This window comes from Centroberyx gerrardi, chromosome 19, assembly GCF_048128805.1.
Source record: "Centroberyx gerrardi isolate f3 chromosome 19, fCenGer3.hap1.cur.20231027, whole genome shotgun sequence".
In the NCBI taxonomy this organism is placed as follows: domain Eukaryota; kingdom Metazoa; phylum Chordata; class Actinopteri; order Beryciformes; family Berycidae; genus Centroberyx; species Centroberyx gerrardi.
The window spans coordinates 23,461,438-23,483,434 of record NC_136015.1 but is presented as its reverse complement, the minus strand read 5'-3'; the positions used below and the strand labels follow the sequence as shown (position 1 = coordinate 23,483,434).

The window sequence follows — 21,997 nt, the reverse complement described above, 5'->3', positions numbered from 1 at the left end:
TACAGCCCTTTGCGGTAACACTCTACGGAAGCTGCCTTCGTAAGCCTTCGGTATCAAATCGTCGTCATAAGCAGTCATACAAAAACCCAGACACAGTTTACGTGATTAAACACTGAATACATCACATATACTGCAAAAAAAAAAAAAAAGCCCATCTTTACAAGTAATTTCATCTGTGTTAAAGCTGCGTTAAGTAAGATTAACACACTGGCATTTTTAACGTTTTCTTTTTACATTTTCTTATCAAGCCAAAAAAAAGAAAATGACAAAGCAGGATTATATTGAATCGTGATATATTACGTCTTTACTAGACTTTCTGTTGGATCAAAATGAGAAAATGTGACTTCTGAAATATTTCTGTCCATTACAGGCCACCGTAAACTGTTTCAAAGACCGGTCAATGTTGCTGGATTTGCTTTGTCGCCAACAGAAGTAAATAAAAGTCATGAAATTTACTTAACGCCTGTTTAAGGCTTGAATCTTAAATTTAAAATCCTGATCTATTGCCAGAGTGGTGTAATAGTTTAACTTGTTTCCAATACAATCCATCTGGTTTCAAACAAGAAACAAGTAAAATATCTTCAAACAGGAAGAGCGGTCACTCAGGACATTGCAACTTGTTTAGAAATTTGTCGATTTTTCACTCCAAAAAATACGATTTTAAGACTTAATATGAGTTACTTGTTAAGATGGACATTTGTTGCAGTGTGTAACCTAACAATGACAATAAGCGGTGTGTGGTGTGCTGGAGGCAGACAGGGTGAAGCCTACAGAGCACGGCTGTTTGTTTCTCTGGGTTTGTGGAGAATGCCCATCTGTCACTGTAATTACCTTTGACACAAAACGAAAAAATATATAGACTCACAGTTTGTCAGCCTCATCTACTAGTGTGTGTGTGTGTGTGTGTGTGTGTGTGTGTGTGTGTTAAAAGAAAACCGGGAAATGCGGCGTTCGCCATCTGGCCTCTTAGAAATTGTATTATTTGTGAGGTTAAAAGGCATCGAACGGGTCAAAATCTTCTTCTTGTGAAAGTGAAGTTGCCGGTTTGAATCCCCGGAGCGGTTGGCGAAATCTGGGCGGGGCGGGGCGGGGCGGGGTTGGGGTGGTGGGGGGTGGGAGCGAACGAGTGACGAGCTTCCCTCCCTCGACAGCTGAGGTGCCCTTGAGCAAGGCACTTTACCCCCCAATTACTCCACTCCCAGACATGAATGTGTGATTTTTCTGCAATGCTGAGATGAAAGGTTTAAAAAAAAAAAAAAAAAAAAAGCCTCCACATCACCACCGCCTTTGAACTAACTTAACAGCTTATAGAGAAGAAGTCATGACCATTTTTAAGGCAGTTGTCATGAACTTGCACGTACTGTTTTTAGGTTTTTTTTATGACCGCTTATGAAATCGTAAGTAAGTATTTATGGCAGCCAGATACCGTAAGCGGAAGGACAACCAAGTTACCGTTAAAGTGTCACCCAAACATTTTCAGCCCTCCTCTTCCTCTCGTTCAGTTCAGATATCTCTCTCTCTCTCAATCCGATTCCATCTCTTTCTCTCTACCTTTCTTTCCTTTCCTTTCATTTCAACTCTCTCTCTCCTTCCCACTCCTCTCCTCTCTCTCCCTCCTCCTCCTCCTTCCTCCCCTCTGAGGTTTAGTTTTAAACTGGCGTGGTTTTCCTGTTAAGTGTGTCTGAGTTGCTATCCCTGTCCCGTTTGGCCCCCAGCCGGTCCAGGGTTCCCATGTTGCCCCTGTCCCGCTCCATGGTGGCGGTGGATATCGGAGCCTGCTGGGCCGGCGGGGCGGCGGACGTGGAGGTGTTCAGCGGCGCCGCGTTTTGGGCCACGGCCGCCGCCGCTGCCAAGTTGGACTTGGAGAGAGACGGGAGCGTGCCGCTGCTCATTACTGCCGCTCCTCCTCCTCCTCCTCCTCCTCCGCTGCTGGAATCCTTAGGGAAGTAGTTGTGGAGCTGGTACAGCGTGGCGCGGTCCACCGTGCCGTAGAGAGGCGGGGCGCCGCCTCCCAGGCTGCCCAGCTTGGAGTCCCTCGTCAGGGTGTACATGGAGATGTCTCCGCCTCCTCCGCTGCCCCCGCTGGTGTGGTGCGGGTTGGGCAGCGTGGCCACGGAGAAGGGCGGGGCGGAGGGCGGCAGGCTGAAGGTCTTGGAGGCGCCGATGGGCGAGGTCTCCTGGGAGCGCGGCGGGTCGGTGGAGCGCGAGCTGGAGCGTGAGCGCCGGCGGAAGCGGTAGCTGGGCAGCCGCAGCATGGCGTGCGTGGTGCTCTTGAAGAGGTCGGTGCGCGAGCGGCAGCGCAGCTCCTTGTTCTTCTCGATGTAGATGTTGACGGCGAGGACGCCCACCATCTCCGCCAGGATGAAGGACAGGCCGCCGAAGTAGAAGGACCAGCCGTAGGAGTAGTGCCACTTCTTATCCTCGTCCTTCTTGGGGGAGATGTCGCTCAGCGCCGCGGAGATGTACACTATCACTCCGATGATGTTGCTCAGGCCTGAGGAAAGATACGAGAGTGCTAAGTGCTCCTCCGGGACAAATTAAGCTGCAGCTTGATTAAAAGATTTTGTTGGCATGGATATTGGGGTTTGCAACAGACTGTACTTCCTTTCGATTACACAGGAAGGAGGCGGGTATAATATGAAATCCAATCTGCATATCATACATAATAACAGCTTATAATGTGATGCCTGTTTTAGATAGATAGATAGATAGATAATTTATTCCAGAGGGAAATTCACAGCAACCTACTCTTCACTAGTGGCATGATAATGAAATCTGAAATAGTGCAACTACTTTCAGTAGAATAAGGAAAAGCAAAAGACAGATTGATTAAAGGAGAAAGGAATATATATTAAAGAAGGGATTTAGTACCAATACCGATTAGACACCTTGAGTTTTCAGTATCGGTAAATTACTAATCCACATTTGAACACAGGAGTAAATACACCAAGAAGCGATTGAAAACTGAATTTCCCGATTTACCAGATTCGACCGCAGGCGAAGCAAAGCCGCAGTCTCACCTGCAGCTACGAAGAGAATCCCTCCCCCGAGAATAATGTTCCTCTTGCTCTTGTAGAAGCTGCTGGACGCGACGCAGACTCCGCCCAGCAGGAGCAGTATGGCGCTGAGGATGGGGAAGATACTGGAGGCTCGCACCACACCTGCAGAGGAGGACACAGATACGTCAATCCCTGCTGACTGAAGTGACATCGTTCCTCGGTCGTGGCCAAATTGTCGCATCCGATCGAAGTTTGCTGTTTTCTTTTGTTTTTTTAGTGCAACGCCTTCTGAAGGTGCGAAGTCAACAGCCCCGTGACACTCCTGCCAGTTAAGGTGTTACCGAGACTTGCTATAGCTGACACTACAACTTGGCTGCCGAACAGCAGCTGTGAAAAAAGTTTAATTTAAAATCCATGGCATCAGTAAAGGGATAATGTGCAGCAGCTCGCTGAATCACCACCACAACCGAGTAGATTAAAATCCTGGTTTAAATCTGAAATCTTAACTGATGAAATGTGAATCTTACCAGTTTCCCCACAGAAAATATCTATAGTGGACAGCTGGGAACCAATGCAGAATAATAAACTGCACCTGTGACAAAGTGCTCTACAGACCACTAAACAATAACAAAATAAAAGCCCCCGTAAATTTTGGATACTGTGCTTCACTATTTATGAGTCTCAGCATATTTCCAGAGAGCAAAACTGTTAGCGCTCAATCTGTAAACCCTTCTTCAATCTGTAAACAAGTAGCAGCTGGCAATAAACCTGACAGAGTTAAGGGTTCAATTCCCACCGGTACCACCCAGACTAAAAATGTATGCAGCGTCCACCTGTCTCTCTTGTAGCCGGCCCCCCTCCTCCTCCTCTTCTGCCCAGCTCTCCTGCCCATTATAACTGGAAAACCCATCCCACTGAATACGGAGCTGTAGCAGCAGTCGTGTCCCAAATCTCCCAGCAACCACTGCTGGAGCCATAATGGAGGTGAACTGGCTGTGCACAAATAACGGCTAAATATATAACAACCCAGCAGGAAAAACAGAGATACCTAAAAAACAATTGTTGTCCATTCAGTAATGTTATAGTGAACAGTCCAACAGAGAAGATTTGTTTCCAAATTTGGTTTAGGCTAATGTGACACAGGAAACTCTAATCTTTAGCTTTAGCCCTAATCCTTGATCCTAATCTGTACTCCAAAGCTACTAAGTGTAGCTTGAGAAGAGTCGGTTAGGCTTTGTTAACTTTAGCTAACTAGCCAGCAAGCTAATTTACCAAAGCAACCAACTTGAGACTAGACACTACTAACACTAGCCAATAGCTATGTTAGCGATTGTGCTATCAGATGTGCTTACTACCAGACAGTATGTTTAGCTGAGCTGCTAGCTAACAAGCTAACATGATCTAAACACAAATTCAATTGCAGCAAAATTATCAGTTCCCAATAAAAAACAAAATGAACCCTGTCTGTTGAAGGTTTTTGAGACAACTAAGTCGTACATTTAGAAAATTTATCAACTAGCTTTTCACAGCTACTGTTGCTCACAAGCTTAAGCTCCAATATGGCTGCAAGAGGCTGCATTACATACGTCACGATGTCTCTGCAGACATTTGAAACCTATAAGCAAATGCCATAACATGCTGAGAATAGCAGAGGAACATTATAGGAGATGAAAGTGCTGAGTAGCTCCAACTCAGCAGGGAACAGGTGGACTAGCGGAGGCTGTGAGTTATGAAGGTGACTTTTCAGGATGCGCTAGCTTTGTTACCACTGAAGGGAAAAGATAATGCTATGATAAGCATTTATTCCACGATACCTCTGTCAGACGTGTCAAATAGCGGCTGCAGGTAATTCTCTAAATCTGTTTTAACCAGATGGAAGCAGCAGATATGATATAGTACGATTCAGATATTATTAAGTAAAGAATCAATCACAGAAAAGTAGCACAAACTGGCTTTCAAATAGCCTACTTTCCTGTGACTTTCTAAACTTAGGGGAGCTGATTATATGGCCATATGTGACAAAGCCCACCCATTTCAGATGGTTTCAAATTAGTCAATAATAATGTAGTAAATGATAAATAAATAGAAAAGCAAAGAATTAAGAATCTATCTAGAACGAATTAAGCATCACTGCCTTTTTCATAGAAACGTTGAAAAAGACGACTCAAAATAAATGACACACCTTTACCGACCAGATAGACAGACAGACAGATAGAGAGAAAGATAGATAGAGAGATATACACGATAAACCAATAGATTTAGGACTCTACTAAAAGATCCTGCTATCAAAATGGAGGCAGGATGTGAAACCTGAATCCTGAGCTGAAAATAATCCGTTAGTGAAGGCTGTTCTTTCAATCCATCTGCGGAAAGGAGCTTTCTCTACACCCCCAGACTCCCAACCCCATGCACCTGGGCATTCACACACACACACACACACACACACACACACACACACACACACACACACACACACATACACACACACTTACACATACCTCCAGCAATGCTTTGCTTCAATCTGACATCCGTGTATTGATGCCCGCCCACCATCCCCTTCTGTCCTTTCTGTATGTGTGTGTGTGTGTGTGTGTGTGTGTGTGTGTGTGTGATGTATGCTGCAGTGTGCGTATGTGTGTATGCTTATGTAATGTGTGCATACATCTCTATGTGCCATTCATTTGTATGTATATGCGCAAATGTGTGTAAGTGTGTATGTGTGCATTTGCCTGCTTTTGTGTGTATATATATGCAAATACATGTGCCTGTGTGTGTGTGTGTGTGTGTGTGTGTGTGTGTGTGTGTGTGTGTCACTCACGCAGCAGATACTCTGCAGCGTCCTGGTCGTAGTCGGCGTCATCTGGGAAATGATTGATCTGGGAACACACACCTCGCTTCAAACCTGAAAAAGAGAGAGAGGGAGAGGAGGAGAGGGTGAGGAAGAGGGTAATACAGAGAGGAAGAAAGAGAAATAGAGATCAGAAGGAAGAGAGGGAGAAAACAGGAAGAGGTAGAAAGAAGAGAGAAGGGTGAGAAAGAGAGTGATAAGGAAGAAGAGAGATAGTGAGGGTGAAGAAAGCGAATGGAGAGAAAGAATGACAGATGGAGAGACAGAAGAAGAAACACAGTGAGAGAGAGGAGGGAGGAAAAAGAGATGGAGAGAAGCAGCAATAGATAGAGAAGAGAGGGAGAAAGAGGTAGAGACAAGGAGGGAGAGAGATAAATGGAGAGATGGATAGAGAGAGAAATGTTGAGAGGGAGGAGAAACAGATAGAAAAAAAGAAAGATTCAAAGAAAGCGAGGAGGGTGAGAGAGAGGGAGTGAAGAACAGATAGGCCAGAGAAGAAGAGGAGAGAGACAAATCGACAATGATAGAATGACAGAAACAATAAGATGGAAAGAGAGATGGAGGGAGAGAGAAAGAAAGGGGTTGAGAGAGAGAAAGTAAAGGTGTATAGAGAGATAGAGAGAGGGAGAATCCTGCGTTAAGAACAAAAGTGACAAAGACCAACCAACATGCCTTCTCTGAAACATTAAACACATTAAAGGTGCAATGTGAAGGATTTTTAAACATCAATATATCATTGTCAAATTAATTGTGGTATCTGGTTATAATGGAACTTTTTCACAAACATGGCTGACATACTGTACATCTGCAGGGTTTAGATCGGTTCTCATCATTGCCGACAATATTACAGTAAGAAGCCAACTTTCTTAGCTAACTGGCTAACCGAGGCTAACCGTAATTTCTGGGCTGTTAGCATTTTGTGAGCCTCGATCAAATCGCTTTTTTGTAGTTGTGCAGTCGTCTGACAACAGAAACAGAAACATCAATAACAATTTGTGTTATTAGCTAACAGAAAGTTGGCTTCTTAAAGGTCCCATATGGTGTAAAACAGGACTCCCCTCTCCTCTGTGATGATAAAGGAGTTGGATGGTCTATCTAAACATGGTGAAAGTATCAAAACGCACGGTCGCCAACTAAATCCACACAATCCATATTAGAAAAGCGAGCCTCTAAACGAGCCGTTTGGACTTCCGTAACTTTGTGGCGTCACAAAGGTTCGCTCATTATCATTTTTGTAAGAAATAATAGACTAACAAAGTGTTTTATTCAAAGCGGTCGAGCGGTCGTCATTGTTTATTACCGGAGAGTTTTCCCTACCTGTAGCCGCCGGGCCGCGGCGTCTCACGTTTCACTCTTGAAACGGTTAGCCAATCGGAACAGAGGGGTCGTTAATATTAATGAGCCTTAAAGACACGGCGACAGAAACAGCCTGTTCTTGGTAAGGCTCAGAGAGATTGAGAGTGTTTTTGGTACATGACACCACACACACAGCTTTGAATGGACCTCAAGACAGAAAATAAAACACTGGAAAGTGGAGAATATGGGACCTTTAACATTGCTGGCAATGATGAGAACTGATCTATATCCTGCAGAAGTGCATCAGCCATGTTTGTGAAAAAGGTCTATTAGTAAGCAAAAGAGACCATGGTGGAGATGATTGGTAGCCTCAATCACACCCCAGTGCTGTTGTTAATGGTAGTCTTTCTCAAAATTAAGACTATGTTACCCATAAACCCTGTTGTTACTGTTTTGTGCCGTAAAGCGATCCAGCAGATTTCCCTCCAGATCCACCAGGTGGAGAAACTATGGAGGATGCAGAGTAGAGGCTGATGGAGGCTGACAGGCTGCTCGGTCTTGTTTGTTTATAGTAATTACACTAATGTCTCAAAATTAATATGGTTAATGATTTGTTGATGCTAAAATGCTGCATGTAGCACCTTTAACTAAAATCAGAAGACATTTCTAATGGGCTTAACAGCTGTGTCCTAAAAATTCTGTCTGTGTGCCTATTTGCGCAATAATGTGTGCATGCATGCACGTATGTTTGTATTTGCTTCTGTATGTGTGTGCGTGTGTGTGTGTGTGTGTGTGTGTCCTGTCCTATTAAATCTGTCTGTCTCTCATGGACGGCGAATGAGAAAACTTCTCCATCAGCCACTGAATGAGTCATCGCTCCTAACTGAGCTCTCTGGCATTACCATCAGCTTTCTATTGAATACATATGTGTGTGTGTGTGTGTGTGTGTGTTTGTGTGTGTGTATAAGTGCATGTTCCCTGATTTCGGTAAAGTCAAAAAAGCCTTTGGTAGAGAATGAGCACAGTAGGGGGGTTGCATGAGGCTGTGGTTAACTCTTGGTCCTGCAATATACCTGGAAAACCTGTTATTTGCACTATTTTAGATGCCAAAAATCCCAAAATGTGAATGTAGGGAAGAGGGGGGTGGGGGTGGGGGGTTGTTATAGCAGTCACACCCAAGAGAGCGTTCTTTACTCTGATTATAGGAATGACGTTGATGCAGTAGATACGTGACGAGGCAAAGTAGCTAAAATCACAGTAAAAAAAATGCCCTAATGGCTATTATGGCTTTGATACAACAGTTACCAACGCATGTGTGCTGTCTGGGAAGTTTCTTACAAAGCAGTGTACATATATAAGAAAATAAACAACAGCAGGAAACAAGAAAAGCTGCTTACTAGCTCCCTGGTTACCAGAGACGGCACAGCGAGGAGCGACTGAACGGAGCGCCTGGCTGCGCGGTCGGAGCTCGTCTCCGGTTTATCAAAGGGAAGTGGCGGAGAGGTGAATTATTATTTTTTGGCTTATTAGCGCTGTAAGCATTCTGCATTGAGATCGAGGAGCAGCAGCACCCGGGAGCTGGGAGCGGGTCTAGAGAACTGAACAGTTTTTTCATTTTAGGGAAACTGAAGCAAAAATGAACAAACTTCAGTGTCTGGTGAAGAAAAACAAATCTAGTTTCTGTAGCGTCCCACAGCGCGTTCACGGTGCTGATTTATAGTTTGTCAAATATGCACAGGGGCTTGTGGGAGTGCAATTTAACTTACATTTTTTACTTTTACTTCCTTTTATTCATTAGATACAGCTGATGACCACAGTGAGCAGCAGTAGCACCGTGGTAAAAAACAACTGCATTCAAAAAAAGAAGAAAGTCCATACTGCAGAATAAATGTTTGCTTCTTTGTCTGCTGCTGTGGATTATATTATAATAAATAATAAACGTTTGTAATTTATTTGGACATCAGTCTGCATCCTGAGGGCTTCAAGAGGAGTTTTGAGCTGAGCGAGCAAGTTCTTTATTCTGGAAAAACCAGCTACATGTCATGGCTAACTATCCAGTGAGTTTTTTAAATCGCTTTTCAAAAGGTGGATAAATGATTTTGATATGAAACTAAGGATTTCCTCCTTTTTGATAAATATAGAGCCGTATGTATCTAAACTTCAGAAATGCAAAGCAATTGGCGAAGCTAATATGACTGGAGAGTGTGGCGATGCAAAAACTGATTATATTTTATGGTGCTTTTTGTTGTAATTTCCCTTGACAAAGCACACAAATAAAATCATAATAAAATCAAGTTTTGCATCAGATGGTGGAAAGGTTTTATATGCAGAAATTCACAGGACAGAAACTAGGACAGAGGATAAAGAAAAGAAGTTTCTGGTAGAATTTGAGAGAGACCACAGGCTTTTAATCGCTACACCACCCCAAATATTTGCACATCTCTTATTGTATGTTGGATAAGCTTTGATCTAGAGATGGAATATATTTTAATGAACCCATCGTTTCATTCTCTGAACTGGTTTTGGTTCCAAAGGGTTAAAGAACAGACAAACAAAACAGACAAACAAATGTGGCAGAATGTGCAATGTGTGCTGCTGGTAGATACCAGACCGGTCCTTGTTGACTGTTTGTCTGAGTGTGTGTGTGTGTGTGTGTGTGTGTGTGTGTGTGTGTGTGTGTGTGTTCTTATGCAGCTCATCTGTGTAATCAGAACGGACATAAATAGGTGTTCACACACACACAAATACACACTGACCTCAACAAGAACCTTGAGTGACCAATGCATGGGAAAACACACAAACACCTCCCTCCACAACCCCCACATACACACACACACACACACACACACACACACACACACACACAGAGCCGTACCCTCCAGGCAGCAGATCCTCCAGAGGCCGGAGTGGGTGAGCGCCCCCGGGTCTTTCTTGTCCTTGTTGTTGGACTCGTCCTGGGAGGAGTTGGCGGTGCTGTTGCAGATGAACGCCCGGGCGTACAGCCAGTAGTCCGTGCCGATGGCCACCGTCATCAGAGCGAAAGCCGCGAACGCTCCCATGGTGGTCAGCAGCACCTGGATGCCCCGCTCACACCACACCATGGCTGGCAGGGAGGGATGGAGGGCAGGGTCAGGGTTATTTATGAAGGATATTTACAGGGCTGCACCAAGCGTCCAAAAACCACGGTGGTGGCAGCAGCAGTTCCTCTAACGTCCACTAGAGGCCGGCTCCAAAAGACTCGACCAACTCCACGAAGTCAATAAATCTTTTTGGCAACCGTAAACCCAATCTCCAGGCTGTGGGTGACGTCACACTCACTACTCCATCTGTTTTTACGGTCTATGGGCTGCACCGACTTTTGGGAGTTTGGTCACTTTACCCAGTATGTGACCAGAGGGTTGACACCAAAATCTTCTCTGTGTCTCCAATAGCTAGCTCTAGCATGCTAATGCTTTAGCATACAGTATGTTACTCACTGTAGGCAATTAGCATTAACCAAAGTATAAAGATAGACCCAAAATCTATCAATCAAAATCAAGTCCATTACGAATCAACAGCGCAAAATCTTTAGCTGTCATGGCTAACTTCGCCAGCAGGATGCGACTACACTGTCCCTCGTGGGCCACCGTAGCGGATTTGTGGAAGTCTATGACTGGGTGATTCTTTCCGGTGTGCTCTGGGTGAGAAAAATAGAGCGATTTTTGATCAGAAAACAACTGAGTACGCAGCCTGAAGCAGTAGAAAACGTTGGCACCACGCAGTCAGCAGTAGAAGAAAATGCCAAAGCCACAAACCACTGTGTTAACAAAAACTAAAATGACCAATATGATAAAAAAAACTCAACAATGGAAGGGTGGGAGATGTAAGGCCTGCTGCAAGCCGGTCCAACAGTTTCTAGCAGTGTGAAAAAAGTGAAAACAAATTGAGTGTGCAATGCAAATGTATCATAATTCAGTGAAATTGTTCCCGAAAAAAACCCCAAATGCCCCTAAAAATCAGATCAAGGGGGTCAAAAAATGCCCTGACAAATAAGTTAATTTCTTACCCTGTTATGTAAAGTTATTTATATTTTCTCAGCCGGTCCAGACATTTAAACTGCTGACCTGCTGCTCAGAAGCTCTCCTCTCTAAGCATCAGTCTGCCATCAACCACAGCAAGATTCCCATCCAGAGACGTTAATATCAACGCACTTTGCAAGCAAGGGGGGGGGGGGGGGGGGGGGGAGATTTGTCTTTGGCATCGGGTCAGTGATAAAATCAATAAAGAAGAGGTGGGAAAAAAAACTGTAAAGCTTAGCGGAGAGGAGGAAAGAGGAGAAGAAAGCAGAGGACAGAGGTTCATGAACACATTAATAAAAACAGAGCAGGGAAGGAGAGGAGACGAGTGGAGAGGAGAGGAGAGGAGACGAGTGGAGAGGAGAGGAGAGGAGATGAGAGGAGAGGAGATGAGAGGAGAGGAGAGGAGAGGAGACGAGTGGAGAGGAGACGAGAGGAGAGGACAGGAGGGACAGGAGAGTGGGTGAAGAGGAAAGGAAAGCAGATAGAAGAGAAGAGAGAAGAGGCATAAATCGGAGATGAGAGGCAAACGGTGGGAAGGAAGACAAAAATAAGATGCTAACCATCTCTTGTTAAAGGAAACACTGAAACACAGGAGGTGAATGGAGGAACAATAGGTGGGAATCTGTTTGAATGAAAGGAGATTACAGAGCGAGAGCGTTTCTTTCCAAAAAATTTGATATTCACCATTCGAATAGAAAAGACACCGACTCCTGACTGCTGACATGAAAACTCAATTTGGAAAACCATTTAGCTATTCTGAAACCTTCGCCTACCAAATACTGACATTATCCAAAATAGAGACATCTATATGAATGAAATATTTAGCAGTGAATTTCAAAAGAGACATTATTTTTTTTTTCCAAGTCTAAATCTATACAGCGCTTTGGGATGAAACCCTCATTCGAGCGTCTCTGTGCGATAATATTTACAAGTGGAATATTAATAAAAACACAAATCGATCGCGCTGAGAATATCAATTCCAGTGTGGGCTTTTAAACCGTTTGGCTAATTCAGCGGGCCTGCGGGGTGTTTCCATGGCAACAGAAATCCCAAAATAACAGAGAGCACTGGTCCTCTGACCCTGAAGCTGACCTGCCTGCTGGAATATGCACAAGGTAAGACCCAAACACACTGCACCACACACACCGCTCCGTCTGCACGGAGAATAACACAAGTCACACTTTGGGTGTTAAATCAAAAGTCTGTCAAGAGTTAAGTTTTCACTGGAAACCGGAATTTGACTTATTAGGCTTTTTGTCATGTTGTTAATTTGATCATTCTCTTCCATGTTGAAGTTTGATGTCATTTGGTTTTGGTGTCCAGTTCGCCTGTGTCTGTTTGTCATTTATATTTCTTTTATGTTAATAATAATAATAATAACCTTTATTTGTATAGCACCTTTCATACACAACATGCAGCTCAAAGTGCTTTACATCAATAAAAGGCAGATAAAAAGATAAAATTAATATAAAAGAACAAGCAAAATGCATTGCATTAAAAGAATGAAATCAAGTAAAATAGAAAGATAAAAGAACAAATACTCCCACTTTTAGATGCACATTGCAACATGTTAATGTTTATATAAAGCCCCTTAAAGCTTCTTTTTCTCACTCGCACAATTTGTAATTCTCTCTTTTTGTTCATGTTAAATCATTTTGTAGGAGGAAATAAACTAAACCTGAAGCCAATTTGATTTTGGGTTGAAATATCCAAAGTCGCCGCGCTGCTTGATTAGATTTGAATTTAGATTAGGAAACTTTCATGTTCGAGTTAATAACTTTCAAGTTATTTGAAGCCTCATTCCCAATTTAAAAGCACACGAGAGCCACATGAAACAAAACAAAAAGCGTTACAGCAGAATGTAATGTGGCATCACATACTGTCTGACAGCATGGCAGAAAGGTCACAGTTCAATCCCTGCTGCAGCTGAATGACACTGAACCTGTCTGCTGCCTCTGGACAGGAAGTCTAAACTTTAAAATGCACAGGTGAGTTGGAGCAAACAGCTTAAGTCCATATAAGATGTTAAAGGTTCCATATTATAGGAATTCAAATTTCCTTCTGTTTCTATACATCATATATCATATATCTATCTATACATATCATTAATGAAGACAGTTAAATTTCATTTTGTTTGAGTGGTTAAATGTAAAGTTATTGCATTTTCAAACATCTTCAGACTAACTCCAGGAAACGCATCACAACTAGCCTCGCTCCTGATTGGCTGCCTCGCTAAAGAATTGCTAAAATCCTTCCAATCAGGACAGTTTGCAGCATTTGAAACAAAAACACTTTTTATCCTGAACCACAGAATATTTGAAAACAAAATAATGAAAACTGAATAATATGGGATCTTTAAAGTGCCAGGCAGACACTTTCAGCACTACAATAGCTGTTATTTTCAATTAAAACATTATTATTATTTATTTTTTCCAGTGTATCTCTGCTGCCTCAACCCTGCATGTCACAAATCTGATTCGTCGTCGCTGATCTCAATAAGAACAAACATTTAGCGTGGTTACACAAATGCCAACACAGATTAATCAAAGCCACTTGCCTGCTGAATCCAGGCCTATGCACACATCTGTGCTCGAGTGTGTGTGTGTGTGTGTGTGTGTGCGTGTGTGTGTGTGTGTGTGTGCACGCTGTGTATAAACACCCATCTGCTTTTCTGCATGGTTGTGTGTGTCTGTGCATGTTTGTGTGTTGTGTATTTGTGTGTGTGTGCATGCATATGTGGATGTGTGCTTGAGAATGTGTGTGTGTGTGTGTGTGTGTGTGTGTGTGTGTGTGTGTCATGCATGTGTGCATACATGCATCCACATGTGCATCTGGTTGTTTTTTTGTGTATGCCTGTGAGTGTGTGTTGGGTAAGACCACACACATCTGTCGCTCTGTGTGTGTGTGTGTGTGTGTGTGTGTGTGTGTTACCTGGGGGCATGTTTCTGCCTTTCGCCTCCATCTCCTCTCCCCCCCGTTGCCGCTGTTCTTCTTCTTCTTCGTCGGTGAAGAGCGCTCCGTAGCCCCGGTCCGAGCCGCCTCCATCCACCGTTTATCCTTCGCTTTCTCTCTCCTTCCTCTCCTCTCCTCTTCCCTCGCTCTTCTGCCTCTCCCTCCTTTCTTATCCCTTCTTCTTCTTCTTCTTCTTCTTCTTCTTCTCTCCCTCTCCTCTCTTTTCCTTGAGCGCTCTGTCTCTCTTTGGCGAGCGGGGACACTTCAGTTGGCGTCCTCTCTTCTCATTGAATTGTCACGGCAGTCATCTTAGCTACTGTGAGAGGGGAAAAAACAGAGAGAGAGAGAGAGAGAGAGAAAGAGAGAGAGAGAGAGGAGGGGAGAGAGATAAAGAGCAGATGAGAGAGAGTGAGAGGAAAGACAGAAAGATAGAGAGAAAGGAAAGAGAGAGAGGAAGAGAGAGATAGAAAAGGATGGATTCGATTAAGAAACGTGACGTGAGTCTTGAAGCTCCTGTACAAAAGCAGCTGCCACACAAACATGGTTTCTATATGAGGATGATATATCATAAAATAAAATTAAAAAAAACAACAACAACAAACCGCACCGAAACCTGACGCCGACGGCAAAACGAGTCAAACCCCTGTCAAACAAGAGGAGCTGGTTTGCTTCCACATTAGAGAGAGAGAGAGAGAGAGAGAGAGAGAGAGAGAGAGAGAGAGAGAGAGAGAGAGATATAAAGCAATAGAAAAGAACAGGCGATGCGAGAGAGCGTGCTCTATTCCATTGCCATGGCAACAGTGAATTCCAAAGTCTACGGTGGAGCAGGCGAGTGTGCGTGTGCGTGTGTGTGTGTGTGTCTGCGTGTGTGTGTGTGTGTGTGTGTGTGTGGAGAGCGGAGGGATGGATGAAACAGCTGAGAGGATTTTGCTGAGATTAAAAAAAAAAAAAAAAGTGTGTGAATTCCACTGCTGTGCTGAGGAGCCTGGACATCATACATGACAGATACAAACACACACACACACACACACACTCACACAGACACACACACACACACTCATCAACACAAACACACAAACACAAGTGTCCAGATATATGCATATACATGAAAAATGAGCGTACAGAAAGAGAGAGAGAGAAAGACAGAATGAGAGAGTGACACAGGGACAGAGTGACACAGAGAGAGTGAGAGTGACAGAGAGTGAGAGAGAGATGACAGACTTGTGAGTCATTAGCACACTGGTCATGCTGTCTTGGTGTTTTTTCATATCCGTCCAACTTTCTTGCCTCTGAAATCGAGGCTCAATCAGGAGAATTCACCTTCATCACCATCATCATCATCGGTTGCCTTTTAAATCCGGACCAGCAGCACTGACTCTCCCTCTCACACCATCCAGATCTATATATAATAATAATAATAATGTTCCTCAAAACTCAGAAACCCTCCTGTAAGCTGTTCATGTTGACGTCATTCATCCCACCAGCAGAGCTTTGCAGAACAAAACCTGTATACTTGTCTACTGTGTTATGTATATCGTGGGTACTTTTCTTCGGTGGTGTTATATCTGTACGTCACAAGATGAACATCCTAATGGACAAATAAATCCATCATTTTCTGATGCTCTTTAGCCTTATTTGATATATTTTACTTTAATATGTTATTTTACTTAAGCATGTATCCTTTACTCCTTAAATCTCTCTTATAAACACTTTGTTTTTAGACCTGCTTTTACTTGTTTTTATGGGAATGTATTTGTAATAATTTTACTTCGGCATGTTTCCGTTCCTCTTTCTATCCTTGCCCCCCCCCCAAATATCACACACACACACACACACACACACACACACACACACAGAGAGAGGTCAGAGGTCAGAGGTCAGGCTCCTACAGAGCAGCTGGTAGGGCTGCTTGCTTGTTCCTGCATTTCACAGACCGTCTCCCCCGAAAAAGAAAATCCCCCTAAACGCTGACACAGGGTCAGTTTATGCTAGTTTGTGCACTGACCTGTTCCCATGTCAGCTGTGAAACTGCAGGTAATGCAGGGGGTCCCAAACTTTTTCAACCCAAGTAGAGACGTGTTTGACCACAGAACCCCGTTCCATAAAGGCTTTCTCCAACCTCCAAAACTATTCCAATATATTGGGTAAGGAGGTGATTTCAACAAATATTATTCTGCTGAATGAAAAACCGTCGCATGAACGGTTCAGACTTTAGTCCCGCCCACAAAGGCTCTGATTGGCTCGATTGTTTCTCCAAGCGAGAACGAGCCTTTGACCAGAGCAACACCAGACTCTGCATCGCTCGACAAAATCTGGAAAGCGGGCGGGACGAGATTCAGGAGAGTTTCTATACTGTAAGGTGAAGAGATAACAGTGAAACTTCTGATGGGAACAGTCATTTCTATATGTTCTCTGCTGGTGCTACTGTTTCTTCTTCTGAAATAATACTGAAATTAAAGCTCCTGTAGGCAAGATTTCTTATGTAAAAACACACCTTTCTTATTAGTGCCCAATTCTTCTTTGGTCACTGGTGGGAAAAACTCTCGTTGCGCTGGAAGTGACGAATCGAAACTTAAAGCTTTAAACTTCAAAATGCCTCGTCCAGAGAAAGCTGAACTTCCTCTTCACCATATCCACTCCAGCCAGACACTAAGAAAAAAGAAATATAGTTTACTGACGCTACCTTACATGGATTCCTGGGTAGTGAAGTCCTTCAAACTCTCCAAAACTCAAACCGTTATCTCTCGCTGCCACTTGGGGCCGTCGAGGTGCAAAGTTGTGCAAAAGTGTGCAAAGGACCCCTTGGAATGCCCCGAGAACCCCTGGGAGTCCCCGGACCAATAGGGAACCACTACTATATAAGAGTCTTGAGGATTTTGAGATGCACTTTTGAACCGCCTCGGAGAAACAAATACTTGCATTTAAGCTTAAACAGCAACCAGTAAAACAAATTTCATATTCACACAAGCTCGATCCGAAAGTTAAATCCTGAAATAAACTCCCCGCTCAGAGTGAGGCGCTGGGTCTGCGAGGACGGCACCCGCTCCGCAGCACAAGACAAACGTGAACAACAACATGAGCAGAAAGGCTCGCCGCCGGCAGCGCAGACGCACGGCGAGGAGGACGAAAGTTCAAGGACGAATCGGCCGCGCTCGGCATGCATCATGAACGCAGCGGCGGGATGAAGCCCGCCACGCAGCAGCAGCAGCATACAGAGCAGCGGCGGCTTGTTGAGACGATGGAGACGAGGCATCAGGGAGCGATCGTCAAAAACAACCTGATCCAGAGAGCAAAGGCCTGGCTGGTGGTGTGTGTGTGTGTGTGTGTGAGGGAGAGAGAGAGAGAGAGAGAGAGAGAGAGGGAGAGAGGGAGATAGAGAGCAGAAGATACGTCACTCTATGTATTTTCTTGTATGTTTTGTGTTTGTGTTTCTTGTGTCTGTATTGTGGTGTTGTGTGTGTGTGTGTGTGTGTGTGTGTGTGTGTGTGTGTGTGTGTGTGTGTGTGTGTGTGTGTGTGTGTGTGACACCAAGTGTGTGTGTATCTGTGTGTGTGTGTGTGTGTGTGTGTGTGTGTGTGAGAGTGATAGAGAGAAGAAGATAGTGTTTGTACATGTATGCGTCACTACATATTTTCGTGTATATATTTGTATGTTTTGTGTTTGTGTGTCTTGTCTATATTGTGTGTGTGTGTGTGTGACACTAAGTGTGTGTGTTTGTGTGTGTGTGTGTGAGAGAGAGAGTGATAGAGAGAAGAAGATAGTGTTTGTACATGTATGCGTCACTACGTATTTTCGTGTATATGTTTGTCTATATTGTGTGTGTGTGTGTGTGTGTGTGTCTAATTACAAAAATGAACTATGGTAAAAGAAGGATACCATATATAAAACTTCTGTCTTTATTATAGGAATATTACTATTGCTATAGGAGAAAAAGTGCCATAAAATATGTTCAAGTCACTATATGAACTCACTATTGAGTACCAGACACGTCATATGGCCCTAGTGTGTGTGTGTGTGTGTGTGTGTGAGAGAGAGAGAGAGAGAGAGAGAGAGAGAGAGAGAGAGGTGGGTGCAACTTTTTTTTTTATGAAGGATATTGATATGCTGCACAAACGCCAAGTGGAGCAAAGTGAAACACAATAGGTAGGAAGCAGGTCGGGTGTTTCTGTCAGATATCAGTAGCCCGCGCGCTGCTGTCACAGCCCGCGCGCTGCTGTCACAGCCCGCGCGCTCCTGTCACAGCCCGCGCGCTCCTGTCACAGCCCGCGCGCTGCAGCCAGACCCGACACTCATCACACACTGTAGAGTTACAGCTGACAGAGGAAATGTGACAAAATGTCGGTCAAGTTGACGGTTTGATGCTCTCATGTGTGTCAGGATGAAGGTTGATTGAACACGTCCGTAACGAAAAATCACTATAATATTCCTATAATACTCCTATAGGGATTTATAATGTGTCTGTTGTACTCAATAATGAGTTTATCATGACATTATCGTACTATATGATATGATATTACTGTAATATTCCTATAATATTTCAGTTTTCCTATGATATTTGTATAGTATTCTTCTTCAATTTGGTATAATATAGTTCTTTTTCATTTACCTTACAATTCGTTTGCTTCACGCGCACGTCTTATTTACCTTGCCCATAAACTTGCAGCTATAATTCGATTATTGATTCATTTTTTCAATTAAAAGCAATGCAGTGACAAGGCGGTGCGCTGTCTCTATATTGCAGATGCCGATATTAATATCAAATCAGTCCAATTTGTACATGTGACGCTTCTTCTTCAGCGCTCAGCATGCATGCAGCACTCCGATTCATACCGATTTGTATCATGCAATAAATAAAAACAGAAACCACCGCTGGTATTGATTATTTAAATAAATAATGACTGTGGTCAGTCCGTGCTTACCTTGGCGCGTGTAACTTTTGCAGCTGGTGCTGATGCGAGGAGCCGCGAGACGAGGCGAGGCGAGGAGAGGAGAGGATGGAGAGAGACGTGAGAGAGAGGAGTAATAGGCTGGGGAGGAAGAAGGATGTGAGGATTGGATGTGGAGAGGGGGAGAGGAGGTGTGTGTGTGCGTGTGTGTGTGTGTGTGTGTGTATGGGGGGTGGGGGGGGTGGGGGCGTTAATGTATTTTCTCGCTTGTTCTTGTAGATTTTGTCACATTTCAAGCAATTTGCGAAATAGGTAGTGTTGGGGTTTTTTTTTCCTGACATCTTCCCATCACCAAGGATCTGTCAGCACACTCTGTCATCTCTCATTTCACCAAAACCAGAAGTAGTAGGCCTATTCTGAAGATGATTGATTGGATGATTGAGTGGCGGAATGACTGAATGAATGAATGAATGAATGATAACATCAATCACAGCCAAAACAATCAGAGCTCCACTCAACACTGTTTGGTGCTAAAAGTGTTCACCAAATGGCAGATATACAGTATGACATAATACATTATACATCTGTGTGTGTGTATGCATGTTCTCTCTGTACAGTAATCTGAAAATACACACAGTTTTGTTTGCCTTCCCTGTACAGCTCAATGGGGAGACACACACACACACACACACACACACACACACACACACACACCAACTGTCACATGTTACATAAGGTTTTGGTTTCCCGAGGTTGGGCAACCTTTTTCAGTCCAAAATTGCATTAAAATTTGGACCTTAAACCCCATGCACCCTGATTTTCCCCTTAAATTTCCCCTTAAGTAGCTTCAAAGTTAGAAAAAACATTGGTAACCCTTTAAATTGCACAAGTGTCCTCACTTTCTGTAATGAATGGAAGATAAATCAGTGCAGACAGTGTGTTTCTTCCTTTCTTCTTTTTCAACTAGTTTATCTACGTTTTTTAAGTATGTGGTAGTTCTACTTATCTAATACAATTACTGGTAAAAGCACCTTTTTGTTTACTTGTATATTACTCAGTAATTACCAGTCATTCTAATGCTAGTTATTACATCTATTTTACTTGGAAATTACTTCATTATTTCATTACTGTGTAATTAATGGCCTGTAATTTAAAGATTGCCAAAACATTTTATAGAGTGACATTTTCAAACCCAAGAAGCACCATTACATCACATGGAAAAAAAAAATCTAGATCATCATTTTCTACACATTTCCCTGAATTTCAGCCTGACATGTTTGGCATCTTTGGAAACCTTAGGATCTTGACTAGAATTTAAAATAAAGTTCTGTGGGTTTGAACAAAGCTTGGCTGCTCAACATGCATTTGTAATGTTTAAACCTGGGGTGGAAGAGGTTGACGATGTGATGTGACAGCAGAAGACAGATGGAGCAGGTGTGTTTTCACTATAGTTGAGGCCCCGCAGGAAGGTGGGGGTCACTGTGTTCCTGACTAAACACTGTGGAGGACACACCGACTAAATCAAATATTAAAACCCTTTCTACTGAGTTACGCAGCCTTTTGCACAATACATGTCTCACTGTTTCATGGCTTAAAGGGGCAATGAGTAAGATTGTTACTGACCCACATGGCACAAAATGACCATGAAACACTGAGTGGACAAAACATTCGGCTGAAACGGGCTGAGCAGGTGAATCCAGGTGAAAGCGAAGGAAAACACTTTAAATTCCCCTCACTGTGCAACCCAAATACCAACTTCCAATAATATAATATTTCTTTCAACAATTTATGTGTACAATCTTTTCAGGACCTTATATATTGTTTTATAACCTCGACTTCATCTTCATCATTACCCTCCTCTTCCTCTCAAACACACAGTCAATTTCTGACTATTTTTTTTAATAGTTTTTTGTAATATTCTTCTTATTTAAGGTCTGTTCTACTGGAGAAACATCATGGTTTGTCAATTGATTGTCAAATTCCTGTTTATGCCGTGATCTTTGATGAGTGATTTTGGGGTCTCTGGATTGTAAAATAAAGTTTTGACTGATTGATTGATTGATTGATTGATTGATTGATTGATTGTTAGGTCTCCAGCTCTTCACAGCTGAAGTGAGATATGACTCCTCCATGTTCAGAGAGATTAAAGTTGGATCAGTCCACAAACCAATCAAGTTGATACACAGATTATTATTATATATTATATAATTATTTAGATTGTATTTTTTCACTCTCAAAGTCGGTTGAGATGTTTGTTAAAGGTGACGATGAAGGTGAGGAAATGGTTGAAGAGGGTTTTAGTTCTCTTGGCAATCAAGACATGGATTGGAAACAACGGGGTGCCACTAAGGAAGGAGTTCCTGATACCTGGGTTTTGAGTGTATGTCAGCGGGGGGTTGATGATTACTTGACCAGGTGCTGAGGTTTCTGGCTTTCAAAACTCACTTTTTGGATCAAAAACTTCCCACCTATTGGAGTTTCAAGGCACTCCCCATCCCACTCAGACACCACTGGTCTGATTTTGATAGATTTTGACCAATAGCCAACAAATAGGTCTATTAGATCTACAACAAATGCCTTTGATTTACCCAGTTGGACTGAATGAGTAAGATTATTGATTACTTAGTATTTAGGTTATTGAAGTCAAACCTGAATCTCCTCAAATGGTAAACCAGTATATTTCTACTCAGCAGACAAACACGTAAAAAGGACATTAAGGATGGGGGAAGCAATACAATATACTGATCCTCACCGGAAAAGACAAAAAATATACAGATATATATTCATTCAAGTTATATATGAAAATTGGTTGTGTCCTTTGCGTTATTGACAACATACTCTTGAAGACTGAAAAATATAGATAGATAGATATATAGATATATAGATAGATAGATAGATAGATAGATAGATAGATAGACAGATAGATAGATAGATAGATAGATAGCTTTAGGTTTACTC

The 21,997-nt window shown here is 43.0% G+C and overlaps 1 protein-coding gene across 2 annotated transcripts; it reads right to left on the bottom strand.

Annotated features, from left to right (window-relative positions):
• Window positions 1-1,649: 1,649 nt before the first annotated feature.
• Window positions 1,650-14,163, bottom strand: LOC139924104 (voltage-dependent calcium channel gamma-8 subunit-like). 2 transcript variants are annotated; one of them, XM_078290367.1, is made up of 5 exons: window positions 14,133-14,163; window positions 10,019-10,246; window positions 5,818-5,901; window positions 3,021-3,161; window positions 1,650-2,494 (listed from the first exon to the last, which is right to left on the bottom strand). In XM_078290367.1, exons 1-5 carry the CDS (start codon window positions 14,161-14,163, stop codon window positions 1,650-1,652), a joined length of 1,329 nt encoding a protein of 442 aa, XP_078146493.1. The 2 variants fall into 2 exon arrangements, with proteins under 2 accessions (XP_078146493.1, XP_071771150.1); XM_071915049.1 differs by lacking the exon at window positions 14,133-14,163 and having other exon boundaries at window positions 1,650-1,681; window positions 1,928-2,494; window positions 10,019-10,244.
• Window positions 14,164-21,997: the final 7,834 nt, after the last annotated feature.